General features: G+C 41.2%; 2 protein-coding genes across 2 annotated transcripts; one reads left to right on the forward strand and one right to left on the reverse strand.

Annotated features, from left to right (window-relative positions):
- Positions 1-8,571: 8,571 nt before the first annotated feature.
- msx3 (muscle segment homeobox 3) lies at positions 8,572-9,927 on the forward strand (the record flags this gene model as incomplete). Its single annotated transcript, XM_080740735.1, has 2 exons — positions 8,572-8,962; positions 9,515-9,927. The coding sequence occupies 2 exons, from the start codon at positions 8,572-8,574 to the stop codon at positions 9,925-9,927; spliced, it is 804 nt and encodes a 267-aa protein (XP_080596861.1).
- A 3,452-nt stretch (positions 9,928-13,379) lies between these two features.
- On the reverse strand, positions 13,380-19,827 carry znf511 (zinc finger protein 511; the record flags this gene model as incomplete). The annotated part of the gene is made up of 6 exons (XM_080740736.1): positions 13,380-13,479; positions 15,021-15,260; positions 16,031-16,155; positions 17,742-17,943; positions 18,943-19,016; positions 19,630-19,827. 6 exons carry the CDS (start codon positions 19,825-19,827, stop codon positions 13,410-13,412), a joined length of 909 nt encoding a protein of 302 aa, XP_080596862.1. The 3' UTR covers positions 13,380-13,409.
- Between the last annotated feature and the right edge of the window lie 3,046 nt (positions 19,828-22,873).

The following is a 22,873-nucleotide window of genomic DNA, read 5'->3' on the forward strand; positions in this document are numbered from 1 at the left end:
AGTACAATATGAAAATAAACTTGCACAGACTTGCTTGAGATAGGCAATTCAACAAGCATCAAATATGATAATTCTTTTGGTCAAAGTTATGTTATTACTGCATTTAAAAAAAGCAATATTACACAAGAGGGTGTGGGTTATAGCTTGGAAACCAGACAAATCTGCCAGACCGAAATCATTGTATTTTAGTCAGGTCGTGCCAGCCTATTGTGCTGTAGTAAATGGTAAATAGTGCATTTATACAGCGCCTTTATCCAAGGCGCTTTACAGAGATTGTGCATTACATTCACCCATTCACACACACATTCATACACCGATGGCGGAGGAAACCATGCAAGGCACCAACCTACTCATGGGGAGCAACTAGGGGTTCAAGGACTCTTCGACTCTTCGACTCCTCTGAGGGCCGATGCATACTCCACTTTTAGAGACTAATTTATTTCGGTTCGGTTCGGGGTGTCACAAAATCTTGGTAGCACCGAACAGTCAAATTATTGACAGTCGTTGTAGGACAAAACGTGAAACAGCGCCCTGTTATAGCGTCACCATGAGGCTGGAAATACCTGGGATCTGACTAGACTCCTATGTAATAAAACATTTATTTTAAGAATATCTTTACCCCATTTTCTCCCCAATTTAGTTGTTGCGCCAATTCTTTCCTCCCCAGTACACACATTTCTATGTGTTGTCACTGCTGTTGTACCTACTGGCTCAGCCTCCCAGTGAGGAACCCCCACTGAGAGGACGCAGCATCTCCGCCACACTCCTCCTGCCACTCCCTGCTGTCAGGTGCCGCCCACCTTCGGCAAGATATGACTTCTGGTTGGTTCTAGCGGAAGTGGCGGAAGTGCTGCGTTTAACGGAAGTTACGCCATGCGGTGCATGTCTGTTTACATTCCCCAGCAAAACAAACACAAGTAGATTGTAGCTCTTAACTCGCTCTTAACACATCTGGTGCCAACCCCGAGTTTCCCGAGTTTGTATTGGTACTAGTGCTGTGCCAACCCCGAGTTTCCCGAGTTTGGGCCGTTTTTGAAAAAAATGTTTTTTGGACCTCCAGAAATGTGTTAGGCATGATCGCGATCGCGAAATTGCATGTTTAACCCCCATACCAACCCATTCTTTCAAACATGGCAGCCATGTTTGTTTACATCTGAAGAAAACATAATGGCTCATAAATCATGAATGCCTGAACGGATTTCCAAGCGGATTGTTTTGTTTGAAAGCTGTGAACAGCCTGCACACACGTGGTGCATCATCTAGGCATGGGCGTGCACTTTTTACACAATTGCACAATTACATGGAAGTCTATGGTAACCATGGCAACGCGGGACATTGGCCGGAAAAAATCATTGCAACATAAGTGTTAATAGGCGTAACGTTGTCCGAATCAATGTTTTTGTTTGTATATTTATTGCGAGCGCAACCGACGGAGCGGGAGAAGTAGAACAGATTCTTTTTCAGCGGGGAATACCGCACTGTGAAAAAAAAAGAACTTCTGGGAAAATTCGGCCCCACCTCCTAGAACTCTCTCTGCTTCATATCTTGAGCAGGCTTTTCTCTTCACAGATGAGTAAGCCTGGCTACGCAAGGCTAGGTGCCGCCAAAGTCCGTAGGAGTAAATGCATGACAGATATCACTTATCCATAATTATCACCCTCCCCTATTGGCCCGGGTCCCGGCCCAGCTTCCCAACCCCACACACAGGCCAAGTGTGTTCGTATAGACTCTCGGCAAAGCCTGATGCACAGTGATGCAGCATGGTGGATTTGAACCGCATGGCCTAGACTCTGCGGTATTGGGCACTGGGACAGTATTTTACCACTGTGCCACCTGAGCGCCCTTATGACCGTGAACTTCAAATGCATTCCTACCGTTAGCAATGGCAGTAACATTCATAGGGATGAGGCATTTTTCATTTGAGCACGTCTATTATGCAATCACATCCATTCTCTCACTGTAACTGACCAACCAGAATGTTTGGTCAGATCTACCTGTTCTGTAAGAGTCTAGCCGGGAAAAAAAGGTGCCTGGAGAATAGGTAATTTCCAACTGTCATTTAGATCTGTGTCTAGGTTGGACACAACCTTTGACACAATGTTGTTTCTGGTTTGACACGAATTGTGACCTGAAGGTAAAGATGTCAGCACTTTCGCAAGAGACCCAGGTTCAAATCCGGGTTAGAACAGGAAGATTAAATAGTGCAGCTTTAGGTTGATCAGCTCATTCATGACTTAGCAATAAAGGACACTAAAGGACTAATACACACAAAATACGCATCAACTATAGATCTGCATCTGTACCAAACAGTACATTCTATTTAAAACAGTTTTGACCACATTAAGCTCTGATACTTAATTTTTCAGAAACATACTTTTAACTACTTGAACCCTAGTGTACAGTAGCTATTCCAGGAATGTCATCCACATTTCGATTGTGAGCTTGCAGATCGTCTCGATTCAGCTATTTTCAGCAGAGTTTTGGCATAAAGGGAGAAAATTAGGGGGCCAAAGATAGAGCCCTGTGGGACCCCAGTGAACAAACTATATAGGATTTATGTGGTTAATGCTGTGAACAGTAGAGGAAAACACTGAAATCAACATGCCAATTGAGTATCTCCTGTGGTTTAGGTGTAAATATCCTGTCCAGTACACTCACAAAATTCTTTGATAGAAATCACAATATCCCACAGCTAATGTGAATGACTGCACAGCAAACAATGCTCACCACTGACACATATTGTTCTGATTTGGTGGTTTGACCTCTTCTGCATTTAAGCTGAGACACCAAGGGGAAAATTGATGTTGTGGCTGAAATTTTTGTGAAAACTAATTCATTGCAAGTCTAGCCTCTGGGGGGAAAGATATCCTAGACAGAGAAGAGAAAGAAACCAAATGAGAGTGCATGAGCATATTTTATAGTGTGTGGTAGCATTCTCTGGTCATTCACTTGACCACAAAATGGCTACAGTTTAGTTTATAGTTAAGTTAAGCCATGTCAGTTCCCTCTGTCCCCTTGAGAACCACAGGAATTCTGCCGTCACCATTTCTCCACGGTCTGCAGTCACTCTTCTCCAGATGTAACTGGCTTCTCGTATACAAAGACGACATGCTGAGAGCTGGTCACCTGTCCGTGTGTTAATGAATCCTGTAACTCTGAGAGCGTACAAATGTAACCAAATGGAGCCTTCCGGGACCATTTTGTAAGGTCTCAGAGTCAAATTAACACCGAGGATTTAAGTGTGTGCGAGGCGAGCACGACACTTTGTACACGTGTGTCAGGTTTCTCGCTGAATTCTGCCTCTGATGTCTCCTGCTCCTCTGCTGTCAACACCTTCATACAAACGCTGCTCACGTCTGCTATTAAAGCAAGAGGGACAATTAAGAGCCAGTGATATTTGTACATGGCGAGCAGCCCCTCTTGTCGGGGTCATTCTCTAACATTATCATCATCATTATCAAAGAGAGTGCACGTCTTCCATCCGAGTTCCCCTCGGCTGTCAGCGCTGTCACTGAGCTCACCCTAACCCCTGGCGCGCCTGAGGTCCAGAGAGGGGTGTCCGGTTCCCCTCGTCCCCCTTGAACCGCAACAATGCAGCAACAATATCTCTGTGTTCACCTGTTAGCACCTGCTGCTGCAGGCTAGACTCGCTGCCGAGGTGCTGCCAACGGAACACTGTGCTCGTCTCTGTTAGACGCCATGTGGAACGCGCTTCGCTGTCATCATGGCCAATATCCAACATAGAAACACATGGAGACATAATAAGCCACTCGCTGCCGCTCTGTCAGCACTTTCTCCTTCCTCTCCCAAGTCATGTTAACATATAGAGGAGAAATGAGGCCACTTAACCAATCAACAATCCATCAGGTAATTGCAAAAGCTTTAAAACATCATCTCGCCTGTTGTCAGAATGTCGCCCTAAAAAAGAAAAAAGGAATGAATTAAATAACAGCCCAATAATAGATAACAGATAATCACTTCACTACTTATTAATTATCCACAGCTTAGTGTGCCAATGAATATTCAAGTATAAGAGTCATTCAGGCTGTCAAGCTTGTATTTCGTTTTTTAATTGCCCCAATTTGCTTGAAGATGCTACTTTGCCCCTGGTGGCTGTAGTGGGTAAGTGATCATCATTTAACCACTCTGGCCTTGTTTACACATACATTGTATGACAACTAGAAGAAATATCTGTCGTAACTCGACCCTGTTGTGAGCTTGTAGATCTGCCTTTTTGCTGTTTCTTTTATTATTATTTTTATAAAATGGAAAAGTTGGAAAAATGTTGGAAAGATTACCCCAAATAGGGATGCCAGGGTTATGTGGTTAAATAAAACCTACAGGATTTAATGTCAGCCTCAGAAATTACTCCTGGCATGTTTTACTTCACCACACGCTGGGACAGAAATGTTCTCCAGAATCAAACAGGAAATATGTGAAGCTCTGCACTGCCAGCGATTGGGATAATGAAATTGGGGGAAGGGATGGGCTTGGTTCAAGTGCAGATATGTGTGTGCGTGTTATTGTAGGGTGATATGAGTTAACTTCATAGCTGGGTTCAGCAGTGTTTGGTGTTGCTGCTGCACTTCTGCATGGGATCAGGAAGAGACAAGTTTATATGATGTGATATGATGCACGCACGCCAGTTTGTATGATGTGATGTGACGCACGCACGCTGGCTAATAGATCAGACAGTGATAGATTCTGCCACGTGACATTAGTGACACTTTGTTGTTTATCCATGCAAGTTGCGAGGGATAAACTCAATGTGTGTGTGTGTATGTGTGTGTGTGTGTGTGTGTGTGCGTGTGTGTGTGTGTGTGTGTGTGTGTGTGTGTGTGTGTGCGCGCGCATGAGTGAGTGAGTGCGTGCGTGTGTTTGTGTGTACAGATGTGCTTTGTGTGGATGTGTTTTTGGGGAGCAATAATTATAATGGATCGTAAATAACTGATACAGTATTAGCCTAACTACATTGACAGCTTGAAATCAGTAATCCAACATAACCTCACCGATCCACTAAAGTGGAGATTGCTCTGGTTCTACTCTAAGTCCTCACTCCTCACGCCATGACCAACATCCAAAGAAAATGTGTAATATACACACAGCAACAGCCACTGAAAGAAGGACCTACAAGAGTAGTATTAAGATTAGTAACAGTAACAAAGTAGTCCAAGTCAATTTTCCAAAAACCCTAACTCTGAAGTCACAAATCATGCTAATTTATGGCACGAATATATACACAGGGGAAAATCCCAGTTGTCCGGTGTCCCAGTTGGGCGAACAGACTGTAATTATTGTCCACGACATTGCAAGCTGTGCGAAGGCCAGCGGACCTTGGTCCTGCTCTTCGCGCCCGAGCGCCGCAGGCGCGAGTGCTCGTGAAGAGCGGGCCAGGGCCGCGAGGCCGGCGGAGCGCCGCACGAGTTACGAAGCCGTGGTGAATGCAATCATTATATTTATGCCCAGGCCGTAAGGCCTGGGCAAGCGCACGATAAACGCATGAATGGGATGAAGGGGGATCTCCATATATGGGCATAAAAGGTAAGTTAATTAGTAAAGCCAAGCAGCCAAAGCATGACATCAGGGATCTTCATATATGGGCATAAAAGGGATACCCATATATGGACTTTTACATGGGTGATGTCACAGTGACATTGATGAGGTGATGTCCCGTGATGTCCCGTGACATCACTTCCTGTACGGACGGACCGCACTTCCTGTACGGACGGACAAGCTGCGACATTTCTCATGGTATACTGCAACCTTCGGTCGCAACTATTAATTTAGCGAATGTCTGTCCGTCTGCCGTCTGTCTACAGTACTCTGACGTCATAGTACTGACATCACAGACGGGCCTGGACACGGAACACCATATATGGGCATCAAGATCTGCCCAACGGGCAACATTACTTCTGAGACTCTTACATTCAATCCATCATATACTGTGCACACTCCTCAGGGCGTCTGGACACGGAACACCATTCATGCAGGGCATGGGACATGGAACACCATATATGGGCATAAACGGGTGAAACAGTGCCCACATTTCTCACATCACTGATCGCCATTTGTACTGTGCATGTGTCTCCGCCATGGTAACCTTCAGAAGCCTTCAGAACTTTAAAGAAGTACATTTTAAAAATGTCTTCCAAGACTAGGACTAAAGCCTGATGTATACTTTGTATGACAGTATGTAAAACAGCTTAAATTAGTTCTGTCACTTTTGATGCAGAATGTGCTTATATTTTCTTCAATCCAATTAGCTTCAACAACAATAACTCATTAACTCACATCGTTTTCGTTTTTGCTGTCGCAATAACGTATAAAATAGGGTTTACATTTTAAATGGTTAAAACTACAGCGCCTTTTATACAAAATGTTAATATACTGTAAATGGAAGGATAAAAATGTTAGAAATCTGACATCCATTGACATTTTGACGTGCCAAGTGTGACGTGCCAGCTGATGAGCTCCACTCAGAAACAGGATTATGTTGTGTTATGCTTCGCTAAGCGGGAAGCTCTTCCTTTTAAAGATGATACTGTTTTACCACAAGGCTTCCCGCTGCGCATTTCATAAATGTTTATCCCACACTGCTCCGGACCCTTCTCCAAAGTTTTCTTTGGGTGACTGCGAACCCTGCCAGTTCTCAGGAAAGAGAGAAGATACACAAATAAAATGCACTGTACATAAAGCTTGCTTTGACATGTTTGGTTACCTTCTTAAACAATCCAATGCTATGGAAGGCCAGATTAATTCAACAGGAAGGAGAGGAAGAGAAGAGACCATATATTTGAACATGAAGCGGATATGATCATCTGACTGGACAAATGACTGGGGTGGATGGATAGAGCACGAGAGAGAGTACTGATCAGTGATCATGGTGTATACTTTCCTGCACGAGTAATCTCGATACATGAAAACTGTACATATTTCATTTTGATTGATTGTTATATTGATTGTATTGTACTGTGTACACTTCTGCTTTGGCAAAGTAAACGTGTTCTCATGCCAATAAAGCCTTTTGAATTGAATTGAATTGAATTGAGTGTGTGTGTGTGTGTGTGTGTGTGTGTGTGTGTGTGTGTGTGTGTGTGTGTGTGTGTGTGTGTGTGTGTGTGTGTGTGTGTGTGTGTGTGTGTGTGTGTGTGTGTGCGCGCGCGCGCGCGCGCGTGTGCGTGCGTGCTTGCGTGGGAGAGAGAAAGAGAGAGAGACAGAGAGAGAGAGAGAGAGAGGCATAAACAGTGAGAAAAAAAAGAAAATGTTTCAGATACATTTAGCTCCTCAATTTCCCAAACCAAAATACTCATTGTTGACTTCTCTGGCAATTATATGCTACCCAAGGAGCCAGGAAATATCAATTATTCAATATATAACAATGGAGCTGAGACAAAACAGTGGTAGCATTCCTGAATCCCTTTTCAAACAGAAGGCATTAGAGAGTGGTAATATTCTTAATGAGAAAGGCAACATGAAGAATGTAATATTGTCAGTAACTAAATTACAGTAATTTAAAGCTTGTATGGTTGCCCAACTATTCATCACTGCCACAGAGATAGAGATAGAGGGTGAGGGAGGGGTGAGAGAGACAGAGAGAGAGAGGGGTGAGAGGGGGCCCTCTCTAGTGCTCTCCCCCTGGAGAGAGAGAGAGAGAGAGAGAGGGGTTTTTAGAGGGGGGCTGAGAGAGCGAGAGAGAGAAAGGGTGAGGGGGGCTGAGAGAGAGAGAGAGAGAGAGAGAGAGAGAGAGAGAGAGCAGACAGACATGGCTCTGGAGGCGCCAGTCGCGGCAGGATCAAAGAAGAACAACCTCGGGGAACCAAACAGTTAACTCCACTTAACCAATTGTCCTACACGCAGTATGTTGCTGCAGGCCCAGCAGTTCCCATACTGTCGACAAGACTCTCACGTTGTGGTTTCTTTGAAGACGATTCGACTTGATTAATGAGGCTCTACATAAACTATGCCAAAGAATTCCTTGATATAAACATGCCACTTCTCCGATTGCTCAGAAGACAGCCCTCTATTATTTTATATGGGCGATTAGCCTACTTAATCTACTCATTAAGGAAGACAACACAAAGGGACCCGAGGACACTCACTGCAACACAAATACCCACACACTAGCATGACACCATGACTTGGGTAGGCTACGCATGCAATGTCAATGTGAACTATCTTTCACGATGCCTCGGCTCTATATAAGAGTCGATGACATTTAGGAGGGTTTGATGAAATATAATGTGAAATCGCGGACGATATCAATCAAAGATGAACACTTTCGGAAGCCTGGCCTATCACAAAACGTTTGAGTGAGTCACATGCAGAGGCATGGCAACGTGATTGGCGGGCGGCGAGATGAGAGAGAAACTTGTGGAACTTCATTGAAGGAGAGGTTTTACGCCGGCCACGTCCGTGCGTAAAACTGAGCTCACCGCGTAATTGCGCAGCATCGTCAAGTTGGAGTCGCAACATAACAAATTCTTCTTGAGAGAGTGAAACACGAAACAAACAGCCGGGGAGTGAATGACCAGCCAGCGGCAGAGAACTTGTATGGCACCCCATTCGTGCATGATGAATCCTGCACCGGGATCACCCACCACTACTACTCCGGGGGAGACGTTACCAGGGGACCGCCGCGCAAAAACTGGAATTGATGCGCTCAAGAGGCTGGATCTGTCACCGGTCAGAAGATGCATAGACAAAAGTTTAAATCTGCCTTTCAGTGTGGAGTCCTTAATATCAGACAAGAAGACGCCGACCAGAAGCCACTACTCTCCAGAGGCTGGTTCGGGCGTCCAGTCAGACGGGGCTGGGAGTCCGTCACCAAGGGACATTTACGCGCACACGCGGCTCCAACGGAACGGTGCTGCGGAGCTGTCCGACTGTACAAAACAAGAGGCAGCCGACCTGGGTGACAAGGAACAGAGTCCCTGGTTTCAGACGTCATACGCATCCCCTCCGAGTGAGTTTGCTGTCATTCTTTCACGTTTACGCGTTGCTTTGCTACTGTGTTGCATTCATTCTACTAATAAATAACTGAAGTGTAGTAGCTATCCTAACTAGGTCTATTAAAGCTGTGGTTCTCAAACCTTAAAATTTCAAGGTCTCCCCCCTATACTTTGACACTGACAGTGTGTACACATGGAACGGGACCACTTGTCTTGGTTCCATTTAGTACACTGTCAAAGTTAGGTCAATTTAGATTTTAGACTCCCATAAAGGAACCTCCCTGAAATCCACTTTGAGAACCACTGTATTAAAGTATTGTATTTCCATCCTTATGTTGGTCTATTAAAGTATTGTATTAATCCTCGTTCCTCGCTGTTAGACTGAAAGTGGCAAGTGCCGCTTTCCCTGGTGATAAACAAGGTGACTTTCCTGTGTTTATCCCATTATGTTCCACCAATTTTGTGAAATCACTTGGTTGGAATCTAATATTATTTGTTGGCTGTGACGAGTGACCACCCGATCCGTCTTCCAGTTCCGAAATTAACTCACTCTTTCCAAATTACAGGACTCCCCAGCCCGACTTCGTGCCCTCTGCGGAAACACAAGAACAACAGAAAACCAAGGACTCCCTTTACAACCTCTCAGCTGCTCTCTCTGGAGAGGAAGTTCCGTCAGAAACAGTACCTTTCTATCGCGGAGCGGGCGGAGTTCTCCAACTCTCTGAGCCTCACCGAGACCCAGGTCAAGATCTGGTTTCAGAACCGCAGGGCCAAGGCGAAGAGACTGCAGGAGGCTGAACTGGAAAAATACAAGCTGGCGGCCAAGCCGCTGCTCCCGGCCTTCGCGTTCCCCTTCCCCTGGAGCGCACACATGCAAGGCCACCATCCGTCCCTGTACGGGGCCCTGAATGGACCGCGGCCAGCCTTACCGCTTCCAGGACTTTTCGGTGGACCATATGGGATGTACTACTTGTCTTAACGTTCATTACCTTTTTTTTTCTCTTTTTTTTTAAAGATGTAAACTATGCCGTTCGTTATGTCAATGCTGCCTAAAGGCCTATTAATTACACATTCGTTTACAATAAATTGTACTCATAGTGTCTAGATGAGCTCGTTTGGCATAAAAAGACTATTACTGTACATCAAACAAATATTTTGATGGACAGTAAAGGGGGTTTAAAAGTAATATTTCGATTATGAATGCTTTAATAAAGCTGTGCAATTTGATGCTTTAATACCAGATGCCATTTCCGGGGCTGAAATGTTTTTCTAGAAAACATTCTTAATAGGCCCATGGTTATCAAAATTGGAACAGGATCTTTTTCTATCCCACCTTGGAACCAAAATTATTTAAAAAGTTTCAAGTATCCAAAAGTAGGCTATTCAAAAAAGAAATGTCCCCATGCAGACCCTCACCCCGTGGAAGAACCATTAGTGACGTGTGGAAATTAAGCCTTGGCTTTGACATCAAATAAATGAGAAAATGAATAAATGAGAAACTAACTTAGGCCTAAAATGTCTTGAAGGTATATTTAAGGATATTCATATATCTATAACTTTTATGCATCATGTTTGTGTGGGTACTCATGCACTAGCCAATATTTATATTACGTTTTGAATGTATGTGATCTTTCTTAATTTGCTAAGTTTCTTCGAGAGTCTAAACTAAGAATTCACACATTAAATAGCCAAATTAGTGATCGCTGTGGTCTTTGCAGAAACGACACTTTACAAATAGGAAATGGTTTACAGTGGTATATCAAAATGGCTTCAAATGACTTAACCCTATAATAGGTTACCACAAGCCATGCAGTAATTTTCAAGGCAAATAAACAGTTAATCTGTGAACCACTGTATTTTCAGGTGATGTTTTTTTTTGCATCATTTTGAATTCACAAAGTCACATATATGAATATAACATTTAAAGATTACCACTTTACACACCCAAAAAAATAATCTCTCAGTTGAACACATTTTAAATGTGTGAAACTTTTCCACCCATTTTATATGAGTAAATTTATATATGGGATATATGTAGTCCCAAGTCAAATCTACATTCAATGCAATGCATGTTGTTCAATTAGTCCAACTCATTTTCATTAACTTAAGCCAAGTTAATTATATGAACTTAATTAATTTACGTTTGTCCAACTCAAACAAATGTTAACGTAAATGTGTTGGTTCAACTCATTTTTATGGAATTAAGCTAAGATAAATAAAATACTTTTACATTTACATAAGAAGAGTTCGGTTTCAGGTTTTCTTCTGGATGATTTGTTTCAAGTTTTACAATATCAACATACAGATGCATAATGGATATATGCAATTGCAGTGATTATTGAATAATCAGAACATTTAAGAGAAAACCAACGCAATAACCTCAAAGTTACCATGAGATCTTCTCTTTTAGCCTAGCATGGGGAGGGAGCTCAAGCTTAAACTAGCAGCCTAGCAGTTAGGGTTAGGGTTTAGGCTCAAATACTGACAAATCAAATTCTGACATATGACAGTCATCTTGCCAAGGCAGACACATTGATATGATACATTTAGCATTTTTAGCTCCCGAAAGCTTAAACATTTCCCTGAAAACCTAGAAAAATGCTGTTCCCAGCATGCTTTGCATAACATGTGACCAACTTATTTGACCAATCAAGGGAAAGGGCTGGAGTCACTTCTCAGATCTGTAAAATGTACTTAATAAAATTGAGTTGGATTCAAACAATATTCTCAGAATGATTTCAGCCTTAAAAACTACTCAATAAAATTGGTGAGAGGCGTGGTTTATGGGACTCTGGGAGTTTTCATTGGAACTCATTTTCAATGTGTTTTTAAATTCCATTACTAAGATTTGAGTTACATGAATGTAATATAAATGCATAATGTTAAATGAATAGATTTTGTATAAGCACTATTAATTACATTTGAGTTGGAACAATTTAATAAAAATGCATATATTGTAAATGTATATATTTAAGGTAAGCACGATTAATATTTGTTCAGTTACATCAATTCAATACATTTGCATATATTATAATTAAATACATTTAAATAAAGCCAACATAATGTAAATGTATCACATCTGGCACTATTAATAATATTTGAGTTATATCAATTAAATGTATATGCTTATGCCTTGAAGTGAAGTAATTAAATAAAGCAAACATAATTTATATGTGTCACATTTATAGGGGGGTTGAATCAGTTTTTTGGGTGCAGAGATGGTTACAATGGTTTAAACGTTTAGGAATTACTCTAAAGAAATGTCAAAACCTTGTGAGACAAGTAGTTCACCCCGAACATCCCCCCCCCCCCCCCCCCCCCCCCCCCCTATTGATTACTCATGCCATGGAGACTAGAGTTCAATCATATATATTTTTTTAAATATATTTTTTGCATGACAAAAATGTGATTACCCATTGATTCCGGATGCGGACTCAAATGCATTTGGTTCCCCATCCGGAATCAATGGAGGTCAGTTTATTGTAATGAAATTATTGTCTCAGGAATGCGACTAAAACAAAAATTATTATTGAACTCAAGAAATCAATAGGAAAAAAAAAGTTATTTTGGGGGTGAACTACTAAGTCCTCTTCTAAACCAACCGAGAGATATTCTACCAACCACAGTAGAATTTTGAATTCTAATGTATCATTATTGCTGGAAGTGTAAATAATAGTCAATTATTTTTGCAAATATAACAGTGATTGATTACGGATATCTATATTTATAGTCATCAATGTTCAGTGTATTCATTGGTGGTGAAATTGTTTTTTACAACTATTAAAATGGCTCCAAACAGGCTATCTTGTGTTGTAATAAAAATTCCATCTATATGTTCATTTTGTTAATAACAGACCCATAATTGTATTATTTAATGTAATAAAATAAAAAGTATATTCATTTTAAACTAGCCATCAGGCTGTCAACAACAAGACCACTGCCTGGGATTTCAAGAAGACTTTCCTCCACATGGTGAAAATCTGGCAATTGTGGAAAATAATAAAATTATCATCCAAATAATATACAGAAATGAACAGGTAACGAATGAAAGGCAACCAGACATTTGCACTGGATGAAGATCAAGCCTCATGTAACAAGATTGTGTTCACCATTGTATGGTCTGCAACGTAAAACACGGTGTGTAATATTCAGGAGTACTGTTGGTCCCGTCTGTTAACGGCCAGATTGTCACCATGTGGAGGGAAGGCGAAATGGGAGCCATGTAGGAGACGATAAATTATACACAACTTAAAGGTATTCTGTGATCGTCTGTATTGGCCTTAGGGTCCATGTCACTCAACACAGATCTGTACAACATCAACTGGTAGGCCTATATGAAAATGTGGGCCTTCGCTTATAAACATTTATTCACAGTTAATGACACATTTTACATGAAATGTTACAACAAATCAATATATATATACAGTTAATCATCTTTATACACAAGCTAGTGGGTTTGCTTTATTTTCTCCTTCCTCGCCCTCTGAACCCTCGGACAGAGCCTGGACCAAAGCATACAGTCTTCGGGACCCTGAAACAATACAATATGGCTGCTGAACGTTGTATTGCATGTAATATACGGTACATTTTTCTTTTAGATATTTTTTGTCTTTATTTGATCCAGTTTGAGAAACGGGAGACATGGAGAGAGAGGGTAGGGGAATGAAATGCAGCAAATGTTCTGGTCAACCAGGAATCGAACCGGGAACCCGCTGTCGGGCATTAGAGCCTTAACCAGTACCACTTGGCTATTGGGTCACCCTGAGGCTGTAATATACTGTAATCGAATTATTCCGGGGTGCTTATAAGAACAGACTTAACATATACATTACAGATTCGCTTTTATGTACTAAAAGGGGTAGTTCATCCCGAAAATGACTTTTTCATTTACTCAGCCCATGAAGCCTAGAATTTGTGGTAGATTTAAATTACCCAAACAAACTCAAGGCCAACATTTGGCAGCTAATGCAGTGGCCTATTCGATGAAAAGAAAACGTTCACAGATCTTGTATAGTGGCATAGTTGTTGTTGGCAATTTGACGGGAAGCTTCAGTCTTTTTCTCTATAGTGCGAACACAGAACATCAGACATCACTGTACCAGATAGCGTCATGACGTTGAGAAAGAGAGCTTAAGAGTTAAAGAGTGTGCTTACTGGTCGAGCGAGCATTAATTTCAACAAGAGAGATACCGCCACTTGGATAGAGCAAGCATACTTATTAACAGTGATAGAGAGTGTGATGGTAAGCTGCCTGTAACTGTGGTTAACTGTTCAGTAACCAAAATGCTTCAGAGCAATGTTGACATAACAGAGAAAAGTGGAACTGTAGCATGGAGATGGCGTTTCCAACTACAACACAAGTAAAATCCGCTCAGTTTATAGGGAGAAGGTGTGAGAGATAGGTACACAGAAAAGTCACGACACACTGCAGCGCCGAGCGGTCTGTAATGAGTTAATAAGTGGCCGTCTCAAAGAGAACAAGTAATTAACTTAAGTTGACATTTCAAGATGTGTTGTCTTGGACGTGAGATTTTAAGCTACATGAGGAAGCAGAAACACCAACTCCACCTGCCATTGTAGTGAAAACATGGCGTATGACAGGGTTCCCTGATTAGTTTTCCTCAAGGGCCGAATTATATCTAGGGTACCAAGCCGAGGGCCACAGCATTGCAGGGGGCAGCGGTGGTGTTCCCGCTACTCCAGCGACAGTTCAGATATCGTCGTTGTCGGGTGAAAATCTTGTATGTCCAAAACAGTTCCTTTTGCATTTATCATTTTAAAAATTATTTTAACTAGTGAAAACAGCCGATCTACAAGCACACAACGCCTCGCACCGCGAGGCATTGTGTGCTTGTAGATCTGCTGTTTTCACTACTTTTGTGCGACGGCCTTGTATGATTTGCGAAAGAACGTACAAATTTGGAGATACGAGGTTTCCACCCGACAACGACGATATACTAGTGTTGTTGCTGCTCTTATACCACCATTATTACTGGGGTTGGTGTGGGCCGCCTATTGGGGAACCCTGGTGTATGATGAAAAGAAGCGCCGTAGACGTCACTGAATACTGACCTGTAGGAGTAGCGTGGTTTAAGTTGCTCAGTGCTAGTGGCTGCAACATCGTCATGACAAGATGCTGAAAGCTCTGTGTGTGTGTCCATGGTGGAAGAGCAAGCTGTGTGAAGAGCCTCCACCGTCTCTCCTTCCTGAGACACATGAAGCTCCATGGCCTCCATCTCCTCACACACACCAACATCCTCCATCACATCCATAGTTGTGTCTCTCTGTGCCGTCTTCTCTTCTCTGGGTCTGCTGCCGAGGACATCAACAACATCAACAATGCACTAATCCAGGGGTCCGGGACCCCTAGGGGGTCCTCAGAGTTACTACAGGGGGTCCTCCAAATCTTTGAGTGATAGAAAGTTTTTTTCTCCTTTTTTATATATACTTGAACCCTAGTGTCCATATTCTGAGAACTTTAGCCAAAAATAGCAGATCTACAAGGTCACAACGCCTCAGCTATTTTTCGGCAAAGAGGTTTGGTGTAGAGGGGAAAAAAGAGCACAATAAGTACAGATTGAAAGGTCAAGTTTATTAAGTATTGACGGTTCAAGTGGTTAAATATCTGAAAACACAAATTGACCCGATTCCAAAATACTGATGATTTTGCGGTCAAATGATTAAACTATATGGAATCTATGAAAAGGTTCTGGGGGTCCTTGCTTCATCGCTCTCTCAACTAAGGGGTCCTTGGCCTGAAAATGTTAAAGACCCCTGCACTAATCAATTAACTAATATTACGCACATGAGCATGCATGTGTCAATTCCACATCAATCAATTCCAGTGATTATAACACATTTGTTTAGCTAGACATTATTTGTCTGAATACAAATGTATTCTTTAAATTGTATTTTAAAGTTAAGCTGTACTTTGATTATCCATTTAAGTCTATATGCCACTGTCACATATGAAACATTAAGCCTACAGACAAAATGTGCATCACAGTCCCTGCAACCATTTCCTCAAATAATGGTTTGTGATGCCATCTAGTGGACAAATGGAAGAGTGAGAGACATCCCACCTTTTGTCTTTTTTGGCCTTGTCAAATCTGAAATCAGGAGGGTACTTGTGAATAGCAATCACGTGGTCTTTCCTCTGTTTACTGGTTCTGAACTTCTGTCCACAACCCTCCACCAGACACTGGTACTGGGGGGAAAAGAGGCAGAGAAAATAATTACGTTTAACTTTCTGCAAAGAATTCTGGTTGAGGGTTTTTTCTGCTGTGATATAACAAGTGTGGAGAATGGTCAGACTAGTCGAGTCCAATTGCAATGGAACATACAAATATATATAAATCAAAGCAACATGTTTGCTCAAGGTTGAGACAAATTACCAATAAAAATGTAAGGCGTACCTACTGGTTTTGTATGTTTGCGCTGAATTAATTGAAAAGAAAAGAACATAATTAGATTTTTCAGACTAATATTCTGATTGTTGACTGAGGTCTTAAGTTCTTCATTCTGTTTACTATTATAGTGTAACTACCATAAAATGAGATACCTTCAACATTAGGACAGGTACACATTAAAGTGTATTACCTTTTTAGGTTTCTCAGATGTTTTTCTATGAAAGCCAAAGGTGTAAGCTATCAAATAGTTTGGGAATTTTGTTTCTAACTGCTACAGAGGCTGAGTAATATGTTTTCCAGAAAAACAGTGGGTAATTTTCAAATCGGACTTAGGTCTTTAAGGCTTTATTCGAATCGGACTTAGGCCTAAATGGGTTAACTAATTTACTGCACAGCCCGAAAATCCTGGGAAAAAGACGTTTCAGGCCCCAGCAAGAGAAACCAGAGAAATCCCAAGCTTTTTTTTCTGAATTACCACCAGAATTCCTTAATATTGTAGCTCAAACTTCCAGGTGATGATAGTCCCCTTAAAACTATCTGTTTCTACAGCCAATATTTACTTTGGACATCTGAATTTCATTCATAATACAAGCTTTTCTGCAGGCACTTGACTATTGTCAGCAAGCCTTTTAAAATCAGTCCACAAGTTAGTTCAACTGCATAAAAAGGCAATCATAATGTAACTTTGACAAAGCTAAAGGCAACGTAAAGCTCACTGTGTTGGATTACCGATCTCAAGCAAGTTTCAAGTCAATCAAGTAGATTTGCATACCATACTAAAAATGTATGGGAAAAACCAATGGCTTCTTGGAAGGTTAGAAAGATGGAAAAAGTGTACAGTATATAACTTCTCTAGACAGTGAGCTAAACATGCATGGTCCTTTTAGTATACATTTAAAACACTAAAATATCTTGTTTTGAACTGTAGTAGTACATATTGTGATTTTGATGCTTTTTTGATTCACGTGTAGGGCTGTCACAATTATTACATAATCGTCTAATCGTGATTATTTGAGGTAATCACGATTATTTTGCATAATCATCATAATCGTTTCCATGTTGAGAAATGTTAATATAGTTTCAAACACTATCAAAAGGGTAGTAGAAATAGCAGATCTATAAGCTCACATTTATAGATCGGCTATTTCCGCTATCGATGTTATTTGTCTGGTATAAAGTTGTCAAATATGTCAGTAATGTCTTTGTATATTTAGGTTATGTGTCATATCTGCAATGTGCAACTTCAAAGCCTACAAGCCAAACAGAAACGTAATAGTCAACGACAAAAACACAATTAAATCGTTAATCACAATTATTTGAGTGACAAATAATCGTCATGTAAAATGTCATAATCGTGTCAGCCCTATTCACGTGTTACACATACCATATCTTGCCTTTCGGCGAGGATACTAAAAAGGGAGTCGTGCCACTCCTGAATGTGAATGTCTAGCAGACGGGCAGACGGCAGGGAGCGGCGACAGCAGCAGCACACATGTCTGTGTAGAGAGTTGTAGTGGTGCTCATATTCCTCCACACTGCTGAACACCTGACTGCACCCAGAGATGTGACAGCCAAACTCACACACACTGTTCAAAGCACAATGCAAAGAGAAAGGAGAGTGTTTCATAAACACACAATAACGTGAAATCACATAATTGCATAACAAATCCTTTCCTGCCTGAACTTGCTACCCTGATATCCTCAGGATATATCCGCAGGTCATTTCAAAGTCTAGTGGCTCTGATGGCAGAGGGCACGTCCTGATAAGGCAAACGCCGATAAGGCAAACGCCAATAAGGCAAACTCCTTTTTTTTTTTAAAACCTCCTTTTGTTATGGTGAAATGTGAGCTCACCTGCATCGCGTTTCATTCCATTCATGCGTTTATCGTGCGCTTGCACAGGCCTTACGGCCTGGGCATAAATATAACGATTGCATTCACCACGGCTGGTCCGCTGCCCTTCGCGCCGCTTGCATTGTCGTGGACAATAACTGTGACATATAACCATTGTATTGCTCAAAATTCTGTATTCATTTCACCATAACAAAAGGAGGCTACTCTGTTGCATTTTTCCTTAACGGGACGGCAGAAGATCACTACAGTAGGAGACCCAGTTTGCCTTATCGGCGTTTGACTTAGCGGGATTTCCCCATGGCGGGCACGATCACCTTTTGTCTTCACAGTTTAGACTTTGAAAGGACCAGAAGGGCTCTGCCCCGAGGCCATGCCATGCCTTAAAGTTTAAAGTAATCAATACAATCTTGATTCAATTCTAAAATGCTAAGGTAATGAAGGGAGGCTAAAATGCCAAAATGGAAATGGGTGTAATGTGCTCTGATCTTGGATTTTGGCAGTCTGGCTGCTGCGTTCTGAATAACATACACAGCACAGCATGTTTGTAAGGACAAGCAAACAGCACACATCTAGCTAAGTAAATAACATACATACATCTGGATGAAAACTGTCTAAAATCTTTCTGAACGGGCAACGAGTACAGACACAAATAATAAATATAAGTATTGCAAAGTGCATAAGGATTGATTTGAAATGCATTATTGCATGCATGGTGTAGTGTTGTGTTATACCTGAGCTTTGGCTTGTCATCTGCCTCCAAAGTAGACAGGTTTTGTATATACAAGTGTCTGAGGACGTCTCCATCCTGTAAAATTAATCACAATACTCATTCAGGGAGCAAATGGAAGCAAATAACGGCATAACACATTTGAGTGTGTACAAACGGAACCAAACAGTCAGGTCCACTTGGTTCCATTTGAACTATACACAAATAAAGTTAACAGTGTCTGTCCACTTGGTTACTGTACACAAACGTTAACTACTACATCTCAGAGGCAAATATTACACTTTTACTCGACTATAAATATTTGAAAACTTTGGTTACTCATTATTTTTGATTATTTATTACAAAACATACATTAACCACTTCAGCCATATACATTTCGGCCGTTTGAAAATAGTCGATTTACAGGCTCACAATTGTCACATCAAGATTATAATATATTTTATACGCCTGAAAACTTGTGAAATGGGACATTCTGCTTTCTGCAAATTCTGCATAATGATTACTTTCTACTTTTGGTACTTAAATGTTGATAGGCCTACCAATACTTATTTGAACTTTATACTTGAGTACATTTTGAATTCCAGACTTTTACTTGTAAAAGAATATTACTATTTCTACGTTGCAGTATTTATACTTTTTCCACCACTGAGTAAAAACACGCAGTAGTTCTTCTACCACCACTAGTCTTTACCTCGAATAACTCGTGGTCCTTGTTTACATGGATCCGTTGAGGGGTGAAGGTAAACGGCGTTGGTGTGTTATCATCCGAACAACTTTCACGCTGCCTCAGTTCCTTGGAGTGCGAGTCAATTGTTAGAAAGTCTTCAGTACAAATCTTCGCCAAATAGTCGCTATCTGTTAAAAGTCGTGTTAAATCTGGTTCTAACATTGTTTCTACAGACTTTCATGCTGAGCTCCAACAACAACAGCAGCCCTCTTTAGTAGGCGACGAATGTGTGTGGCGCGGAGTTATTACGTCACTTCTGCACTGGACTGCTATCCCAGTTATTTCTTTATTTCTTTTATGTTGACAATAAACGCTCTGGAAATTCCTATGTTCAATGTAGACTTGTTTAAAATGTACCTCGCGTCACATTAATTATACTTACTTTTACTTACTTTGCTGCAGTGTCATGACTGAGTCATCATGACATGTAGGCCTAATGACCATATCACAGGCTTTCATTAGCTCTACAACGCCATCTATTGGCAGTGGCGTGTAGAGCTATGATTCTCAAACTGGTGTTGTAGCCTACATAAAATAGCAGAGGTTCTCAACCTTTTCAGGCCGTGACCCCCAAAATAACCATATTTTAACTGGGGACCTCCCCCCTGTTCTTTTGTAAAAAAAATAGCAAATCTACATCGTTGTGAGCATAATATTTGACAATTTGGCCAATGTTTAAATGTTGTCATTTTAGAGGTATTAAAAAGGCCTTAAACTGTCACTTTAGAAATGTGCATATACCCTAAACCTAAACAACGTTGCTCATTAAGTTAAAATCATCTGAGGACCCCCCAAAATAATTTGGGGACCCCACAGGTTGAGAACCACCGGTGTATATAGGGCAAAGAGATTGGCGCGAGATTGGCGCAGGACAGTGGCTCTCAACCTGTGGTCAGGATCCCCAATAACAAGTGACAATTTAATTATATAATATATTATTATTATTATAATATATTATTTTTGCCAGACCCATGAAATGGGTAGGGCCTACATAAGCAAATGTCTGTCGGTCCGGGTTTTCTATATAAAGGGTATATATGATGATGACATGATGATGACATGCCTAGGCATGATGTCATAAATGATGATGACAGACAGGGGGTCTGGCACAACCAGGTTGACCTGGTCTAGTTTTAATGCAAAAAAAGAAGAAAGGCTGTTAATCAACAAACTTGAACGATGCAATTGGAAATTGCAAGTGTGGTTGCCATTGACTCTAACGGGTATAGCCAATCAGAGAGGGGGATGCCTTGATATTATGATCTCACTCTCTGATGGCAACCACAGCCAATCAGATAGGGGGAAAAGGATGACATCACAATATCAAGGTATGAAGGTATCGTGATGTCTGATTGGGTGAAGGGTTACATCAGATGATGAGTAAAATAGACAAGAACAATAGTGTTGTTGGTCAAACATTGACCATTTTGTCAAATAATATAAGAATAAGGATCTTTTTTGAGCGGTGGTAAACCGCTCCTATACGTGGCTGTGCGTGTGTCTGTAGCCTTTTTCCTCAGCGTTTTGCCATAGTAAAATGTGTGTACGTAGCTTCATGTTTGTCTAGTGATGTCATATGTCGTATGCCTGTAGCCTTTTTCCTCAGCGTTTTGCCATAGCAAAACGTGTGTGTGCATAGCCTGTACATCCTAGACTCAAATCCTAATCGGAAGACTTTATGCAAGCACGACCACCGCTCACTTCACATTGGGTGTGATTTTTTATTTATTTATCTATTTTTGAGCGGTGGTAAACCGCTCCTAAGAGTGGCTGTGTGTGTGTCTGTAGCCTTTTTTCCTCAGCGTTTTGCCATAGTAAAATGTGTGTATGTAGCATCATGTTTGTCTAGTGATGTCATATGTCTGTAGCCTTTTTCCTCAGCGTTTTGCCATAGCAAAACCTGTGTGTGTAGCATACCCTGTACATCCTAGACCCAAATCCTAGTCTGAAGACGTTATGCAAGCACGACCACCGCTCACTTCACATTGGGTGTGATTCTTTTTTAATAGCAGCTCTTGCAACGCCTTGCGTTCTACATGCAGGTACTGGTATGTACATATTTTTAAAGGAGAGTAAAAAAAGGAGAAATATTTCCTCGGGTGCTGTTTCAAGGACCAGTTTTTACAGCATGGAAATGTAAAAAAAAAAAAACACACATATTTTGTATGGTTATAAACCACCTCAGGCAGGTCATTCCAGGGTCACAAACAACATTGGGGAGACTTGAGCACATATCACAGCAAACAGATAAGAACACTTTTCCTATGTTAATTAATACTGCTTTGTGGGTGGGCAGTGGACATCAGAAACATAACGTGCCCATTACGGAGTCCACTTAAATATTCAGGCGTGCGTCCTGAAAATTTGGTAGCATACATTTCTCTGGTTGCACAAAAGACTGCGCACTTCTCAGAAGGTTGTTAATGTCTGGACTGGGCTGGTATTTCTCCAGAATTCAAAAGTATTGCCAGCTTTGACTTCTGTCACAGTGAGTAATCTTGGTCCTATAATGCATTTGTGCTCAACAGTCAACAGACACATCTGGGAGACTAGCTGTAGTCTACTCTACTGGAATCTGCCTGTGTGTCAGTCTGGAGCTAATCCCAAAAAACGCTGGACCAATCGGTGCCAGTTGTCTTGTGCGCACTTGCCCCTAGGCCATAGAAGAACCTCCAGTCACCACCCACCCCTCACATGTTTTATACTATTTGTATTATTATTTTTCTTGATCAAATGTCCTATATAATGTAGTTTATTGAATATGATGCCCCTGCGTGTGTGTAAGAGTAGCCTCGCGTTGCTTGACTCATTATTCACACTGCGTGGGATGGTGGGATGAGCATCAACGCGAGGCTAATGTAAGAGCACCTCTCCCTTTGAAGCAATATAATGGAGCTTTTGGGAACATACAAACAGTCCACAGAACTACCTCCGCTCTTTGTTTTTCACGTTTTATACTTTTTGAAATATTTATTATTTTATAATACTTGGATAACACGTTTCTAAACAACCCCCCAAAAAAGTGTCCGCAGAAATGTTCCATACAAGAATTCAAATGACACAGTCTTTGAGCATACACTCAATTCCTTCAGTCAATTATTGTATTATTAACCACCATACCTTTTCAACTCAGTATTTCAGTCCTTTTTTTAAACATCAAGTTTAGAAACTAATTTGATCTAAATTATTATATTGAGCGCCATCAGGG

The sequence above is a fragment of the Nannobrachium achirus genome (genome assembly GCF_963921795.1).
Source record: "Nannobrachium achirus genome assembly, chromosome: 13".
NCBI lineage: Eukaryota > Metazoa > Chordata > Actinopteri > Myctophiformes > Myctophidae > Nannobrachium > Nannobrachium achirus.